The sequence below is a fragment of the Salmo salar genome, chromosome ssa18 (genome assembly GCF_905237065.1).
Source record: "Salmo salar chromosome ssa18, Ssal_v3.1, whole genome shotgun sequence".
NCBI lineage: Eukaryota > Metazoa > Chordata > Actinopteri > Salmoniformes > Salmonidae > Salmo > Salmo salar.
The window spans coordinates 64,672,152-64,690,604 of record NC_059459.1 but is presented as its reverse complement, the minus strand read 5'-3'; the positions used below and the strand labels follow the sequence as shown (position 1 = coordinate 64,690,604).

At 40.1% G+C, this 18,453-nt stretch overlaps 1 protein-coding gene and 1 pseudogene across 2 annotated transcripts; both read left to right on the top strand.

Moving 5' to 3' along the window:
• Positions 1–324: 324 nt before the first annotated feature.
• On the top strand, positions 325–7,694 carry LOC106577709 (uncharacterized; annotated as a pseudogene).
• Positions 7,695–8,697: 1,003 nt separating this feature from the next.
• On the top strand, positions 8,698–16,626 carry LOC106577677 (uncharacterized). Of its 2 annotated transcripts, XM_014155993.2 has the most exons (5): positions 8,698–8,895; positions 9,030–9,395; positions 9,572–9,922; positions 16,080–16,117; positions 16,215–16,626. In XM_014155993.2, exons 1-5 carry the CDS (start codon positions 8,853–8,855, stop codon positions 16,338–16,340), a joined length of 924 nt encoding a protein of 307 aa, XP_014011468.2. In that variant the 5' UTR covers positions 8,698–8,852; the 3' UTR covers positions 16,341–16,626. The 2 variants fall into 2 exon arrangements, with proteins under 2 accessions (XP_014011468.2, XP_014011469.2); XM_014155994.2 differs by lacking the exons at positions 16,080–16,117; positions 16,215–16,626 and adding an exon at positions 10,989–11,377.
• Positions 16,627–18,453: the final 1,827 nt, after the last annotated feature.

Genomic DNA, 18,453 nt, shown 5'->3' with positions numbered 1-18,453 from the left:
ATCGTCAAAGGTTAGTGCATAATTTTAGCTGGTTTTCTGGTTTTTGTGACGCCTGTCCTTGCTAGGAAAATGGCTGTGTGATTTTTCTTGTGTTGGAACTGTCCTAACATAATCTAACTTTATGCTTTCGCCATAAAGCCTTTTTGAAATCGGACAATGTGGTTACATTAAGGAGACGTGTATCTTTAAAATGGTGTAAAATAGTCGTATGTTTGAGAACTTTGAATTATGACATTTTGTGGTTTTGACTTTGGCGCTCTGATTTTTCACTGGCTGTTGAATAGTGTGAACAGTTGCACATCAAATCTGATTTGATTTGATGTGCAAGCTGGAACTGAGTCTTTATCCATACGTTGAAAGAGTGGTATCGTGTCAGCCAATGTCGGAGACAAAGTGACTGCTTTCATAAAATGTAACCTTTTTTACGCAAGTCAGTAAAGAACAAATTCTTATTTACGATGACGGCCTACACTGGGCCAATTGTCTGCTGCCCTTTAGGACTTCCAATCACAGCCAGTTGTGATACAGCCTGGATTCGAACAAGGGTGTCTGTAGTGACCCCTCTAGTACTGAGATGCAGTGCCTTAGACCGCTGCCACTCGGGAGCCCAGCGACATGGCCGTATTGTTCTCTTGGTACATGAAAACCTTGGTAGATAAACTTCAGCTCGTCTCAACTGTCAAAACGTTTGAAAGGAACGCAACATTCTACAGTGAGTTTCAGGATAACCCTCGCTTCTCAGTGGAAAATGGCCAATGAAATAATGACCTAAGGATCTCAGACATGCAGCTGTCAGATTCAGGCACACACCACTGTGGGAGCTCTAATAGCAATAACATGAAGTTTGGAAAAGGAGCCATTCACATAGTGAAAGGTAAAGAAAAAGTTAAATCTTCAAGTGGCATGGGGGTCTAAGGCACTACATCGCAGTGCTAGCTGTGCCACTAGAGATTCTGGGTTTGAGTCCAAGCTCCGTCGCAGCCGGCCACGATCTTGGAGACCCATGGGGCAGCACACAAGTGGCCCAGAGTTGTCTGGGTTAGTGGAGTGTTTGTCCGGCAGGGATGTCCTTGTCCCATCGCACACTAGCGACTACTGTGGTGGGCTGGGCGCAGTGCATGCTGACACAGTCGCCAGGTGTACGGTGTTTCCTCCGACACATTGGTGCAGCTGGATTCCGGGTTAAGTGGGCATTGTGTCGAGAAGCGGTGCGGCTTGGTTGGGTTGTGTTTTTGGAGGATGCATGGTTCTCGACCTTTGCCTCTTCCGAGTCCGAATGGGAGTTGCAGCGATGAGACAAGACTGTAACTACTAATTGGATACCATGAAATTGAAGCAAAGAAAATAAGAAAAATTAGAAAGTTAAATCTGAATTTAGAGATATACGGTGTAAATATGAGATTATCTTCATCAAAACTGGTTTTAATTTAGCAATTCATCTGTTAGAACACTTGCAACAGTAATATTCTAGAAAATCTGTGGGATAATTTACATTTCTGTCAGTTTCAGGGTCCAAAAACATGACTTTGCTTCAGCAATCTGTTTCTGAGTCAGTCCAGCCAGGAGACTCTGTGACTCTGAACTGTACAATACACACTGAGACCTGTGCAGGAGAACACAGTATCTATTGGTTCAGACATGGAGAATCCCGTCCAGGAATCCTTTACACCCATGTAGACCAAAGGGATCAGTGTGAGAAGAGCCCTGAGACTGGGTCTCCTACAAAGAGATTTGTCGACAACCCCCCCAAGAGGAACCTCAGCCTCTCTGATGCTGAGAGTTACTACTGTGCTGTGGCCTCATGTGGGGAGACACTGTTTGGAAAGGGGACCAAGCTTGACATCAAGGGTAGGTGAAATATCTTTCTTTTTATTTAGATCTATTGTATTGTACTGTGTAAAACTGTATACCGTTGTTGTTATTTGGATCATATAAGAAAACGTACAATAATTTTCACAGAGAATGGAGCACACCCTCTTCTCTTGTTGTATTGACTGAGCCCAACATTGGGTCTCTCGTTTGTCCTGATCACTCTCCTTGGTTGCATCATGTACAAGATGAACCAGAGAAAGTGTCTGCAGTGTAGAGGTAAGAGATATCCAAATGAATTGGCTGGGCTCCCTGCCTGTGCCATTAAACCCCTACAACTCATCCAGAACGCCGCAGCCCGTCTGGTGTTCAACCTTCCCAAGTTCTCTCACGTCACCCCGCTCCTCCGCTCTCTCCACTGGCTTCCTGTTGAAGCTCGCATCCGCTACAAGACCATGGTGCTTGCCTACGGAGCTGTGAGGGGAACGGCACCTCCGTACCTTCAGGCTCTGATCAGGCCCTACACCCAAACAAGGGCACTGCGTTCATCCACCTCTGGCCTGCTGGCCTCCCTACCTCTGAGGAAGCACAGTTCCCGCTCAGCCCAGTCAAAACTGTTCGCTGCTCTGGCACCCCAATGGTGGAACAAGCTCCCTCACGACGCCAGGACAGCGGAGTCAATCACCACCTTCCGGAGACACCTGAAACCCCACATCTTTAAGGAATACCTAGGATAGGATAAAGTAATCCTTCTAACCCCCCCCCTTAAAAGATTTAGATGCACTATTGTAAAGTGGTTGTTCCACTGGATATCATAAGGTGAATCCACCAATTTGTAAGTCGCTCTGGATAAGAGCGTCTGCTAAATGACTTAAATGTAAATGTTAAATGTATGTAGCAGCTAAAGTCCTTCATAGAAGTTGCTTTTCTTTCATATCACCAGATGTATCTGTAGTGGAAGAAGGAGTTGTATCTTTATATTTTCTGTCTTTCTTTTCAGGACCTGTCTCTCAGACAAAAGGTCCAGCAGTCCCTTCTTCAGATACAGGGGTAAGCAGAATTCCTGATGTTGTATTATCATAAAAACACGAGTGAAAATAATGACAAAAATGAACATACAGTATAGTCATTTTCTCCCTCCATTTTATAAGTGTTCTTCACATGCCCAAGATGCAGACAATCTCTATTACGTAGCTCCCAGTTTCGGTCGGTGCCATTTAAGATGAGGGAGGACGATTTCATATTCCATTCATCCAGTTCAATGTAACAACAATATGTTAAAACCTCTTACATCTAGACGTTCCGCTAGCGGAACACCGCTCCAATATCCAATGATAGGGCGCTGTCGCGAAATAGAAACTCCTCGAAAATCGCAAAACTTCCAATTTTTCAAACATACAACTATTTTACACCATTTTAAAGACAAGACTCTCCTTTATCTAACCACACTGTCCGATTTCAAAAAGGCTTTACAACGAAAGCAAAACATTAGATTATGCCAGGAGAGTACTCAGCCAGAAATAATCAGACACCCATTTTTCAAGCTAGCATATAATGTCACAAAAACCAAAACCACAGCTAAATGCAGCACTAACCTTTGATGATCTTCATCAGAAGACACTCCTAGGACATTATGTTATACAATACATGCATGTTTTGTTCAATCAAGTTCATATTTATATCAAAAACCAGCTTTTGACATTAGCATGTGACGTTCAGAACTAGCATTCCCACCGAACACTTCCGGTGAATTTACTAAATTACTCACGATAAACGTTCACAAAAAACATAACAATTATTTTAAGAATTATAGATACAGAACTCCTTTATGCAATGTCCGATTTTAAAATAGCTTTTCGGTGAAAGCACATTTTGCAATATTCTGAGTAGATAGCCCTGCCATCACAGGCTAGCTATTTTGACACCCAAGTTTGGTATTCACCAAACTCAGATTTACTATAAGAAAAATTGGATTACCTTTGCTGTTCTTCATCAGAATGCACTCCCTGGACTTCTACTTCAACAACAAATGTTGGTTTGGTTCCAAATAATCCATAGTTATGTCCAAATAGCGGCGTTTTGTTCGTGCGTTCAAGACACTATCCGAAGGGTAACGAAGGGTGACGCGCCGGTGAATTTCGTGCCAAAAAAATTCTAAATATTCCATTACCGCACTTCGAAGCATGTCAAACGCTGTTTAAAATCTATTTTTACGTGATTTTTCTCGTGAAATAGCGATAATATTCCGACCGGGAGTCGTTGTTTTCGTTCAAAAACTGAAATCTAAAATGGACTCTTCACGTGCAAGCGCGCACCCGTCTCATTGTTCTCAGATCGACCACTTTCCAAATACGCTACTGTTTTTCAGCCAGAGACAGCAGAGTCATCATTCAACGTTCTGGCGCCTTCTGAGAGCCTATGGGAGCCTTAGAAAGTGTCACGTTACAGCAGAGATCCTCTATTTTGGATAGAGATGACAAAGAAGGTCAAGAAATGGTCAGACAGGGTACTTCCTGTACAGAATCTTCTCAGGTTTTGGCCTGCCATTTGAGTTCTGTTATATTCACAGACAACATTCAAACAGTTTTAGAAACTTTGGAGTGTTTTCTATCCAGAGCTACTAATTATATCCATATTCTAGTTTCTGGGCAGGAGTAATAGCCAGATTAAATCGGGTACGTTTTTTATCCGGCCGTGAAAATACTGCCCCCTATCCATAACAAGTTAATGCAACTACATGTTACTTGATTTTTCCCTTTAGCTGCCTCCTGAGTGGCGCAGTGGTCTAAGACACTGCATCACAGTGCTAGAGGCATCACTACAGACCCTGGTTTGGTCCCGGGCTTTATCACGATCGGGAGTCTCATAGGGCGGCACACAGTGGTTCGTGTCAGGGGAGGGTTTGGCTGGGTAGGCTATCATTGTAAATAAGAATTTGTTCTTATCTGACTTGCCTAGTTAAATAAAGGTAAAAAAATGAGGTTGCTACACAAGGCTATGATGTAAAGTTTACAGCGTAGGTGCACACGGATTGAGAGAAACATTTGAGGTGACAGACAGTGACACACATTGACACATTCATTCCTCCTACCACACATATTACCTGCATCAGCTGATATATAGTGTAATCATTAGCACAACAGTTGCAAACAAGAGTTTCTATTGGACAAATGCACGTATGTTTAACCTCTCTAGGGTATGTGGGACGAAATCGTCCCACCTACTCAACAGCCAGTGGAATCCCGTGGCGCGTTATTCAAATACCTTAGAAATGCTATTACTTCAATTTCTCAAACATATGACTATTTTACACCATTTTAAAGACAAGACTCTCGTTAATCTAACCACACTGTCCGATTTCAAAAAGGCTTTACAACGAAAGCAAAACATTAGATTATGTCAGCAGAGTACCCAGCCAGAAATAATCAGACACCCATTTTTCAAGCTAGCATATAATGTCACATAAACCCAAACCACAGCTAAATGCAGCACTAACCTTTGATGATCTTCATCAGATGACAATCCTGGGACATTATGTTATACAATACATGCATGTTTTGTTCAATCAAGTTCATATTTATATCAAAAACCAGCTTTTTACATTAGCATGTGACGTTCAGAACTAGCATACCCACCGCAAACTTCCGGTGAATTTACTAAATTACTCACGATAAACGTTCACAAAAAACATAACAATTATTTTAAGAATTATAGATACAGAACTCCTTTATGCAATCGCTATATCCGATTTTAAAATAGCTTTTCGGTGAAAGCACATTTTGCAATATTCTGAGTAGATAGCCCAGCCATCACAGGCTAGCAATTTAGACACCCACCAAGTTTGGCCCTCACCAAACTCCGATTTACTATTAGAAAAATTTGATTACCTTTGCTGTTCTTCATCAGAATGCACTCCCAGGACTTCTACTTCAATAACAAATGTTGGTTTGGTTCAAAATAATCCATAGTTATGTTCAAATATCCTCTGTTTTGTTCGTGCGTTCAAGACACTATCCGAAGGGTGACGCGCCCGACGCGTTTCGTGACAAAAAAATTCAAAATATTCCATTACCATACTTCGAAGCATGTCAACCGCTGTTTAAAATCAATTTTTATGCTATTTTTCTCGTAAAAAAGCAATAATATTCCGACTGGGAAACCCTGTTTTAGTTCAAAGACGAAAAAATAAAAACATGGTGTCGCCTCGTGCATGCGCCTCAGTCTCATTGTTCTCTGATGGACCATTATCCAAATGAGCTACTGTTTTTCAGCCAGGGCCTGGAAAGACATCATTCACCGGTTTGCCGCCTTCTGAGAGCCTATGGGAGCCGTAGGAAGTGTCACGTTACAGCAGAGATCCTCAGTTTTCAATAAACAGAGTGTAGAAGCCCAAGAAATGGTCAGACAGGCCACTTCCTGGAAAGAATCTTCTCAGGTTTTTGCCTGCCATATGAGTTCTGTTATACTCACAGACACCATTCAAACAGTTTTAGAAACGTTAGGGTGTTTTCTATCCAAAGCCAATAATTATATGCATATTCTAGTTTATGGGCAGTAGTAATAACCAGATTAAATGGGTACGTTTTTTTATCCGGCCGTGCAAATACTGCCCCCTACCCAAGAGAGGTTAACACCTTTTGATGCTTCCGTTTAAGAAATGTTATTCAACAGAATGTAGTGAATACACCCCTGATCACTCGTAAACACAGTTCACTTTCATAACAGCCACGTTGTATTCCTTATTGCATCTATGATCTCCCCATCCTCTCACTTCATCCCATTGCTTGTGGACTTCAATACACAACATATCATCGGTATGTGACCAGGTGAAAAAACCTTTCCAAGCCAAACCATATCATATCCGCCACACACAGCCTGCATCGTTTTCAGCATATTAGCTAAAGTAACATCATAGTCAACATAGCTAATAGAACTAAAGTGTTAGTAAACCTGCTACAATCATGCAGTAACATTACAGTGTGCAGTCAGTTAGCAGTTTAGCACTTACACCGGCGGGCCTCCGTGGCAATGAATTGGGAAAACCAAATACTTACCTTGACTTGGAAGAGTTCCAGTGTTGTGTTGGATAGTCATAGCCAGCTAGCTAACATAGCATCCCTCTGTTTAAGCAGGGTGTTTAGGTGGGCTAAACTAGCTAGTTGCATTTGCTAGATAAGTAAGTGAAAGTGAAAAAAAGGACAAAATCTTTTTCCATCTCTCTTGCTTCTCCTTCATTTTGCAAGAAATGTATTTGTTCAAAACTGTTAAACTATTGTATTTCTCTCTCTTTGAGTCAACTATTCATCACACTTTATGCAATGCAGTGCTAGCTAGCTGTAGCTTACGCTTTCAGTACCAGAATCGATCTCTGATCCTTTCATTGGGTGGACAACATGTCAGTTTATGCTGCAAGAGCTCTGATAGGTTGGAGGACGTCCGATGGAAGTTGTCATAATTACTGTTTAAGTCTATGGAAGAGGGTGAGAACCATAAGCCTCCTAGGTTTTGAATTGAAGTCAATGTACGCAGAGAAGGACGGAAGCTAGCTGTCCTGCGACTACACCATGTTGCTACCCTACAGAGTGCTGTTGAGGCTACGGTAGACCTTCATTGCAAAATAGTATGTTTTAATCATTTATTTGGTGACATGATTATATTTAGTATTGTTGTATCAAAAAAGTATAACTTTTTAAATGATTTAACATTTTTATATTCATGAAATTTACTGAGGAGGATGGTCCTCCCCTTCCTCCTCTGAGAAGCCTCCACTGGTAGCTCTGAATCTGAGTAACAAGGAAAATAGGTCTAGAAGACAGAGAAGCAACATGGAAGAGAAGGTGTACTCTGGGATCAGACAGCAGAACAATAAAACAGATGTCCATTAAAATTAATGAGCTATTCAATAATTGTATTTGCTTTGTTATTGTAACTGTAGCTACTAATAATTACATGCATTGCTTCTCTGCCATTTGACATTGACTTGCTTGTGATAAGATTAATAAAGTGTTCAAAAATAATGAAGACAAAGAAATTGTTATGTATTTATTTGGGCCCTCTTGAAGTTGTAGTGTGGAAAAGTGTTTTCTGTTCTCATGCCACTAACACCCCATCACACACACAGCAACTTATTTCCAGGTACTTTGTGGTCTGTGATGAACACAAGATGAGGATCTATCTACGCTTTGTTAGGGCCTGCTGGCCTATTGCACGCAATATCCTTATCTCGTTCTTTCTCTGCTCTTTACTGTCACTCTCGCTCTCTCTCTCTCTCTCTCTCTCTTTTTCTCTTTCTGTGGTTTTCAGCCAGATGTCTCAGAACTCCCAGTTCTCTCATGCTGTAGGCTATACTACTTACTCTTCAAGCTGACCATTTTAGCAACAGTAAACCACCTATTTTAAGGAGGCAGCTTAGCAATACCAAGTCAACGGAAATGTGTGAAAAAACACAATGAGCTATGTACTAGGTAATTTGACGTAGAGATCAGTACAGTATTCTCAATCAGTGTGATGTTAGGCCACGAGAACCATGGACCTACTCAATAACAATATCATAGGAGGGCATTCTATCTATCTTTTCATTTGAGTGTAAATCCTGAATGAGAGATCACTAAAATAAAAATACTGTATTGTATAAGCTGTGTTTGTCATATTTTCTTCATAGATGTCTTTAGTGAGGTGAAGTAACTGATAGAAGCACTAGTGGATGACCTGTGTCATAGCATGCAGATTCAAAACAGGTCACACATTTGAGTCTCTTAGACAACAGTAGCTGCAGTGATAAAGATTGAGGGAAATCGTGCTTCAAATATTAGTGCTCAATTTGTACAAATCTAAACTATGAGATTCTACATCTAGGACAATTCTGGGACTCTGAACTGTAAAAGATACACGTAAAGACCACAGTCATGCCTGAATGAGGCGTTAACAAAAGTTATGCGGCCCAGTTCGACCAATCACCTTTAACTCCATTGCTGAAGAGTTGTCTACATGGGTGGACTCTTTCCACTCAAGACCCAAGTTGTGAAGAGCTGACAACTTTAAAGATGATGGCACTGAGTCTGATATTTCCACTTCTCGTAGAGATGGGTAAGTCAATCTTATACATTTTACATTTCTTAATTTGGAGACACAAAATATCCCATTATTGTTCTACAGACACTTTGAGAATCCAAAGTTGTATTTGAGTAATGTAACGGCTAATATATTTTCATGTTCTCTAGTTCATGGAGTAACTCGGACTGAATCCTCATCCATCAGTCAGAAGAATGGTCTCATGTCAGCCAACGTTGGAGACACAGTGGTTTTGGTCTGCTTCAACGAAGGCGATGTGGGAGTAATGTTCTCCTGGTACAAGCAAACTTTTGAAAATATTCCTCAGCTCATCTCAACCCTCTATAAGTTGGACAATAATGCAGAATTTTACCAGGAGTTTAAGAGTAACACTCGCTTCTCAGTGGAAGGTGGCCAAGGGAAAAATAACCTAATGATAGCAGATGTGGAACTCTCTGATTCAGGCACATACTACTGTGGAAGTTCTTATGGAAACAATTTGGAATTTGGAAAAGGAGTCATTCTCATCATAAAAGGTAAAGAGAAAGTCATTATTATTATTATATACTTTTTGTAAATCCGAATTTACAGATATGCACTGGAAATACGAGGTATTCTCAGATGAGATCTTTATTGAATAAATGTTGAGTTACAACACTTGCCACAGGGATATTCTAGAGAGATAAAATTGGTTTATTGGCCTTCTTGTCAGGATCAGATTCCAGAAATATTACTATACTTCAGCAGCCTGTGTCTGAGTCAGTCCAGCCAGGAGACTCTGTGACTCTGAACTGTACAATACACACTGAGACATGTGCAGGAAAACACAGTGTCTATTGGTTCAGACATGGCTCAGGAGAATCCCATCCAGGAATCATTTACACCAATGGAGACAGGAATGATCAGTGTGAGAAGAGCTCTGAGGCTGGGTCTCCTACACAGAGCTGTGTCTACAACCTCCCCAAGAGGAACCTCAGGCTCTCTGATGCTGGGATTTACTACTGCGCTGTGGCCTCATGTGGGGAAATACTGTTTGGGAACGGGACCAAGCTGGATGTTGAAGGTAGACTACATTTCCTAATAATATGCTATTATTAAAAATACAAACATTACGTTTAATTATTGATTTGTGGTATCGACTACTGACCATAGCAATATAGTGGAGGGATACAGTATACACTGAGTATACCAAACATTTCGAATATCTTTCTAATGTTGATATTTAACTGCACCCCCACTCCCCTCCACCTTTTGCCCTCAGAACAGCCTCAATTAGTCGGTGCATAGACAAGGTGTTGAATGCATTCCACAGGGATGCTGGCCCATCTTGACTCCAATGCCTCTCAGAGTTGTCTCAAGTTTGCTTGATGTCCTTCGGATGGTGGACCATTGTTGATACACACAGGAAACTGTTGAGCGTGAAAAACCCTGCAGCGTTGCAGTTCTTGACACAAACCGGTGCGCCTGGCACCTAGTACCATACCCCATTCGGCACTTAAATATTTTGTCTTGCCCATTCACACTCTGAATCACACAATCCATGTCTCAATTGTTTCAAGGTTTAAGAATCCTTCTTTAACCTGTCTGCTCCCCTTCATCTACACTGATTGAAGTGGATTTAACAAATTACATCAATACGGGATCATAACTTTCACCTGGTCAGTCTTGTAACGTCTGTGACCAACTCACACTCCCAAACACTTAGATCCCGGAACCCAGCCCACTTTCCAACTCACTCTCCAGATCCCAATCACCAGAATTCTAATCACCTGTTCACACACCTGCGTGTCATCATCCCACACTATTTAGTTCAGTTCCTTGCAACTCATCACTGTGAGGTATTGTTTGTTTTGAGACACACTTCTTTCGAAGCGCTGGTTTTTCTCGTCCTGTGTATGATAGTTTTTGCCTGCCTCACTCACGACGCCTTTTGCCTATTCCCTGCCTGTACTGTTGCCATTTTGTACCAACCGTGTATGACCTTCTGCCTGCCCCTGGACCCAGCTACCTGCCTCCTATGGTCCCTTCCAATAAACACCTGCTGCGCTCTGCGCTTGAAACCAGCTCTCTTTCTCCTATCATGTTCATTACAAGTATATGGCATTTAAAGAGCGATTTAATTATTTCAGATTGTGGCGTTGATCCACAGATGAGAATCCTGGTCCTTCTCTCCATCATAAGAACTGGAATTCTCTTCTGCTGTCTGATCATCTTAATCATTGTCTACATCACCAGGAAATAGATAAAGCTAAGGCCAGTGTCAATAGACTATAGATGGGTTTTGGAATAAAGTTGGAGATATAGTATCATTGCTATGCATTGCAAATTATAATTCATTGAGATTGCTTTGTTGCTCGTATTGCATTTGAAAAATATTTGCCTGTGACTTCTAATTTAATTGAGCATCATCATCCTTGCTTACGCTGTATGTGTTAATTGATTGAACTGCTCTCCTGAAAACCATGTGAACAGAATATGCCTTCTTTTTGCATGAATAAATATCAATTTTAACAACTGATACGGACTAAAATAGAATTCTTCCTTCTCTTGTGTTCTGTACATTAGAGGTCGACCGATTAATCGGAATGGCTGATTAATTAGGGCCGATTTCAAGTTTTCATAACAATCGGTAATCGGTATTTTTGACCACCGATTTGCCGATTTTATTCATTTATTTAAAAAAATAAAAAATAATAATAATATTTTTTAACTAGGAAAGTCAGTTAAGAACACATTCTTATTTTCAATGACGGCCTAGGAACGGTGGGTTAACTGCCTTGTTCAGGGGCAGAACGACAGATTTTTACCTTGTCAGCTTGGGGATTCAATCTTGCAACCTTAAGGTTAACTAGTCCAACACTCTAACCATCTGCTTTACATTGCACTCCACGAGGAGCCTGCCTGTTACACGAATGCAGTAAGAAGCCAAGGTAAGTTGCTAGCTAGCATTAAACTTATCTTATAAAAAACAATTAATCATAATCACTAGTTAACTACACATGGTTGATGATATTACTAGTTTATCTAGCCTGTCCTGCGTTGCATATAATCGATGCGGTGCGCATTCGCAAAAAAGGTTGCTCCAACTTGTACCTAACCATAAACATCAATGCCTTTCTTAAAATCAATACGCAGAAGTATATATTTTTAAACCTGCAAATTTAGCTAAAAGAAATCCAGCTTAGCAGGCAATATTAACCAGGTGAAATTGTGTCACTTCTCTTCCGTTCATTGCACGCAGAGTCAGGGTATATGCAACAGTTTGGGCCGCCTGGCTCATTGCGAACTAATTTGCCAGAATTTTACGTAATTATGACATAACATTGAAGGTTGTGCAATGTAACAGGAACATTTAGACTTATGGATGCCACCCGTTAGATAAAATACGGAACGGTTCCGTATTTCACTGAAAGAATAAACTTGATAGTTTCCAGATTCGACCATATTAATGACCTAAGGCTCATGTTTCTATGTGTTATTATGTTATAATTAAGTCTATGATTTGATAGAGCAGTCTGACTGAGCGATGGTAGGCAGCAGCAGGCTTGTAAGCATTCATTCAAAACAGCACTTTACTGCGTTTTTCCAGCATTCTCTTCGCAATGCATTGCGCTGTTTATGACTTCAAGCCTGTCTACTCCCAAGAATAGGCTGGTGTAACCGATGTGAAATGGCTAGCTAGTTAGCGGGTGCGTGCTAATAGCGTTTCAAACATCACTCGCTCTGAGACTTGGAGTAGTTGTTTCCCTTGCTCTACATGGGTAACGCTGCTTCGAGGGTGGCTGTTGTCGATGTGGTCCTGGTTTGAGCCCAGGTAGGAGCGAGGAGAGGGACAGAAGCTATACTGTTACACTGGCAATACTAAAGTGCCTATAAGAACATCCAATAGTCAAAGGTATATGAAATACAAATTGTATAGAGAGAAATAGTCCTATAATTCCTATAATAACTACAACCTAAAACTTCTTACCTGGGAATATTGAAGACTCATGTTAAAAGGAACCACCAGCTTTCATATGTTCTCATGTTCTGAGCAAGGAACTTAAACGTTAGCTTTCTTACATGGCACATAATGCACTTTTACTTTCTTCTCCAACACTTTGTTTTTGCATTATTTAAACCAAATTGAACATGTTTCATTATTTAGTTTAGGCTAAATTGATTTTATTGATGTATTATATTAAGTTAAAATAAGTGTTCATTCAGTATTGTTGTAATTGTCATTATTACAAATAAATAAAAATAAATATCGGACGATTAATCGGCAGTGCAGTTTTTGGCCCTCCAATAATCGGCATCGGTATCGGCGTTGAAAAATCATAATCGGTCGACCTCTACTGTACATACAGTATGTCTGTATGAATGTTTGTCCAGAGGGTTTCTGCAGAGACAACCTAATGTTACCATGCTAAACCCACACACTCATCATGCACTCAGTGAGCTGTTCACAGGTACCTGAACACTTTGGTCTAATGTGAGCTCAAGACAAGGCCGTCTCTATGCTTTGTACAGGCCTGGTTGGCCTTTCACTCACTATTTAGTTTCAGCAGGATGTCTATGTGGTGTTAGTGTGTTTTCTCTCATGTTTACATTGTTGATCATGACCATGACAATTAGAACCACAGTACACCGACATACTGCATGTTATATAGCCTCTATCTTATCACATGGGCCAGTTTCCCAGACACAGATTATGACTAGTCCTGGACAAAAAAGCATGTTCATTCTTGAACTACGATAGTTGATTTAAAGTATAAGTTGTATAAATGTATACTAGGCTACAGATAAGAGCCTTACCAACCCAGGTACACCCCTGACCCCTACTAAACTGTCAGATGTTACACTTCCGTAAGAGCATGATTCTGTGAATGATAGTTAATGAGACTGACATATAAATAGACTTGTTTCATCCTGTCAGTGATTCCCACATATACACTCATGATGCTCCATCCCTGTTCACCCTGCAACATATCAAGACCTGTTGTAAACCAAACAGACCTCCTGTAGGTCATCAGGAGAACTGTAACTGCTGTATGGGGTGGGGCCAACTCTATCACAACACTATCACAACTAAGTTTGATACCAAGAGCATATAAAGGTACATACTGTATATGTAATGTATGCTTGAAAATGTACTGCATGCTTACCAGACAACAGTATTCCTTTAAACCCATTTAACGGATGAACATTTATATTTTTCTTTCCACAGTGAAACCTCATGATTGGACATCTTTGTCCAGACAGTACTTGCAATCTACACAATGTTTTAAAAAAAAATGAAATCATCATCAAAACACAAAAAATGTCCTTCACCCAACCTGCACAAAATATTCTATAAAATAAGCATTGGTCCACTTTAAACATTGATTATATGAGTGATTTTCAGTTAGACCATGGTGAGCTGAACAATGCATTTACAAAAATTACGCATGTGTCCAGTCAGACCAATCATCAATAATCCCATTGTAGAAGTGTTTTCTACATGGTAGACTTTTTCCACTCAAGACACAGTTAGTAAAGAGGATGACAACTTCAAAGATGATCATGGCACGATGTATGATACTTCCACTTCTCAGAGTAATGGATAAGTCACACTTTTATATTTCTCTACTTATAGGATGTACACCTTGTGGTGGTTCATTTCTTTACTATCAAATGAGGAGAGACAAACTTATCACACAAGTCAGAGTTATACTTAAACTATATCTTTAATAATGAGAGCTTTGCAATAGCAATGACTTGTCAACGATTCACCATTTCTAATGATCCGTTGAGAGTGGCAAGGCAAAAGTACCAAGGTCTTTTATAGCCAAGATACACCCCTTTCAACCTACATGACGAACAACAGATACATAGAATGGGTCACAAGGTGAGACTTTTTAAATGAGAAAGGAGTATCCCGTAGCCAGATAGCATTCGCTATAAATTATCGTTCAGTTTGGTCCCTAAGACGAGGTTCCTATCTCGTTCCTGTTATTCCTAACAACTCGACCAATGGCATAAATCAATTGTCAACTCCAGACACTACCACACACATCCTCCAAGGCCAAAGGAGGGAGTGACTGGCACACAAATATTGTGGAAACCAGTAATTGGTTCCCCATTAATCACGCCATCACTTCACATGGTTTAAGAATAGGTAAAGACACATTCACATATGAAGACAGTGTTCCCTCCCGTCCTCTTCCCTTTCTGATATTCTGCATAGCACCAGGGACATGTAAAAGACAAACCTGACCTCTCCCCTCTCTGGGCCCCAAGTGACTGATCCCCAGTTGAGGGAAGAAGTGCAACTGCCAACACCAAAGTCCAAAGGGATACATTCTAATAACAAGTATATCACATAAGCATATTATGCAGATAAGACATCTTAATTATCTATGTTACACAAATAATTCTGATTCATCCGCCACAACCTTTATTGATACAATTCATACATGTATATTGCGGTATATTATGAACTTCTGTACTTTCTTTCACTTATTTCACCAATTTACCATTCCAGAGTTTAATAGGAGGCATATTTGTAACCTGCATGGTAAGAGAAAATGTACTATTACCTGATATTCCTCCAATAAAACATTTAAATCATCAAAACCTTTTGGTTTCAGAGTATGATTTTCTCTGACCCCTACGGTTCTTGTACTGCTCACATCACACATAGTTTTTGTGATTGTCGTCTTTCTACTGACATGGGGGATATGCAAGGAAAGGACCAGAGGGCCTAAAGATCCAGAACATGCATATAAATACTTACTAACAGTCTAACTGTTGTGTAATGTTTCACAGTAATGTTTGAAGATGTCTTCATGTGAAAGGAAAATATACATTGAGTGTACAAAACATTAGAATCACCTGCTCTTTCCATGGCATAGACTGACCAGGTGAATCCATGCGATAGCTATGATTCCTCTTCTGTTAAATCCACTTCAATCAGTGTAGATGAAGGGAGGAGAAAGGTTAAATAAGGATTTTTAAGTCTTTAGACAATATAGACATGGATTGTATACAGTATGTGTGCCATTCAGAGGGTGAATGTGCAAGACAAAATATTTAAATGCCTTTGAACGGGGCATGGTAGTAGGTGCCAGGCGCACCGGTTTGGTGCAACACAAGGGAGTGCAACTAAGTATTAGGAAGGTGTACCGTGTTCCTTTTCAATAAGATTTCTTGTGTACTGTACTTAATTTAATTTTGTACTTTCTGTTTTAAACCACAAGAATCAACTGTTAGATCACCAACCCCACTAGTCAATCAGGTAAACTTTAGCACATAATTTCACGCCATATCAAAATGGTTCATGTAGTGGATGTAACCAGTATAATGTCTTGTTTATGACTTCACTTCTCACACAGCACCAAGAGAGGGACGTGTTGAACTATGCTGCTGTGAGTTTAAACCCCAACAAGAACCCCAGAAGAGCAAGAGAGAAGACCAGCAGTGAGGATGCAGTGTACTCTGAGATCAGATACATTCAGTAGGAGTGATATCACCACTGTCACAAAGACTCCAAGTAGAACCATTTATGATTAGTAGCCAAATAAAACTGCTTTTAGTAAGTGAAATTAGTATGGAATTTAGAATGCAAAAAATAAACTATAATTTTAGCTAAGTCTTTATGTTAGATTTATATGATGATCATGTAATGCCTAAAATGTTGAAACCTTTTAACTGTTCTTTTAATTGATAGAAATTATCTGATAGGTGATCCATTGTTTGCAGTATGATTGTGTATTTAACATAATAAACTATAATTTTTTTCTCTCCATACATCTCTGTTTCCTCTCTAAAGTACATCTCTGTTACCACAGATACAATAGGATTAAAATGAATAGTTGTTTAGCTTATTGTGTGTCAGGCTCCATCAGTCAGAAACCCATCCCACCATTAGAAAAGAAGACTTACACAGCGTCAAGAGGTTTCTGACTCTACATACCTCATAGATATATATGTAACGGATAATCAACGATGGGCTATGCGTTCTGTGAAAAATAATTCATGACATGGAGGGTGTGTTTCAAAATATGCTAGCTCATAGATATAATATACTGTATATACAGTACCAGTCAAAAGTTTGGACACACCTACTCATTCAAGTGTTTTTCTCTGTTTTACTATTTTCTAACATTGTAGAATAATAGTAAAGACATCCAAAACTATGAAATAACACATATGGAATCATGTAGTAACCAAACAAGTGTTAAACAAAACAAAATATATTTATAGTTGAGATTCTTCAAAGTAGCCACCTTTTGCCTTGATGACATCTTTGCACACTCTTGGCATTATCTCAACTAGCTTTATTTCAATTAACAGGTGTGCCTTGTTAAAAGTTAACTTGTAGAATTTATTTATTTATTAATGTGTTAGAGTCAATCAGTTGTGTGGCGACAGAGTAGGGGTGGTATACAGAAGATAGCCCTATTTAGTAAAAGACTAAGTCCATATTATGGCAAGAACAGCTCAAATAAGCAAAGAGAAATGACAGTTACTTGAAGACATGAAAGTCAGTCGATCCGGAAAATGTCAAGAACTGAACGTTTCTTCAAGTGCAGTCGCAAAAACCATCAAGCGCTGTGATTAAACAGGAAAGGAAAACCCAGAGTAACCTCTGCTGCAGAGGATAAGTTCATTAGAGTTACCAGCCTCAAAAATTGGCAATTACCTGCACCTCAGATTGCTGCCCAAATATATGCTTCACAGAGTTTAAGTAACAGACACATTTCAACATCAACTGTTCATAGGAGACTACTTGAATCAGGCCATCATGGTCGAATTGCTGCAAAGAAACCACTACTAAAGGACACCAATTAGAAGAAGAGACTTGCTTGGGCCAAGAAACACAAGCAATGGACATTAGACTGGTGGAAATCTGTCCTTTGGTCTGATGAGTCCAAATTTGAGATTGTTGCTTCCAACTGCCGTATCTTTGTGAGACGCAGACTAGGTGAACGGATGATCTCTGCATGTGTAGTTCTGACCGTGAAGCATGGAGGACTCCATTTTGCTCCTCCCTTCCTATAGGCTGAAACTCAAACAGGATGTACCCGTGCTAAGGACTATTCAACACTGCTCTGACCAAACGGAATCCACGCTTCAAGATTATTTTGATCACGTGGACTGGGATATGTTCCAGGTAGCCTCAGAGAATAATATTGATGTATGCGCTGATTCAGTAAGTGAGTTTATAAGGAAGTGTATAGGAGATATTATACCCACTGTGACTATTAAAATCTACCCTAACCAGAAACCATGGATAGATGGCAGCTTTCGCGCAAAACTGAAAGTGCGAACCACTGCATTTACAAACAAGCAAAATGTCAGTATAGAGACAAAGTGGAGTCGCAATTCAACAACTCAGATACGAAACGTATGTGGCAGGGTCTACAGACAATCACGGACTAAAATAGGAAAACCAGCCACTGTAACGCCCTGGCCATAGAGAGGGTTTTTTTGTTCTTTATTTTGGTTAGGCCAGGGTGTTACATTGGGTGGGCGTTCTATGTGCATTTTTCTATGTTGGTTTGTTTCATTGATTTTGGCCGTGTGGCTTCCAATCAGGCACAGCTGTAGAGTGTTGTTGCTGATTGGGAG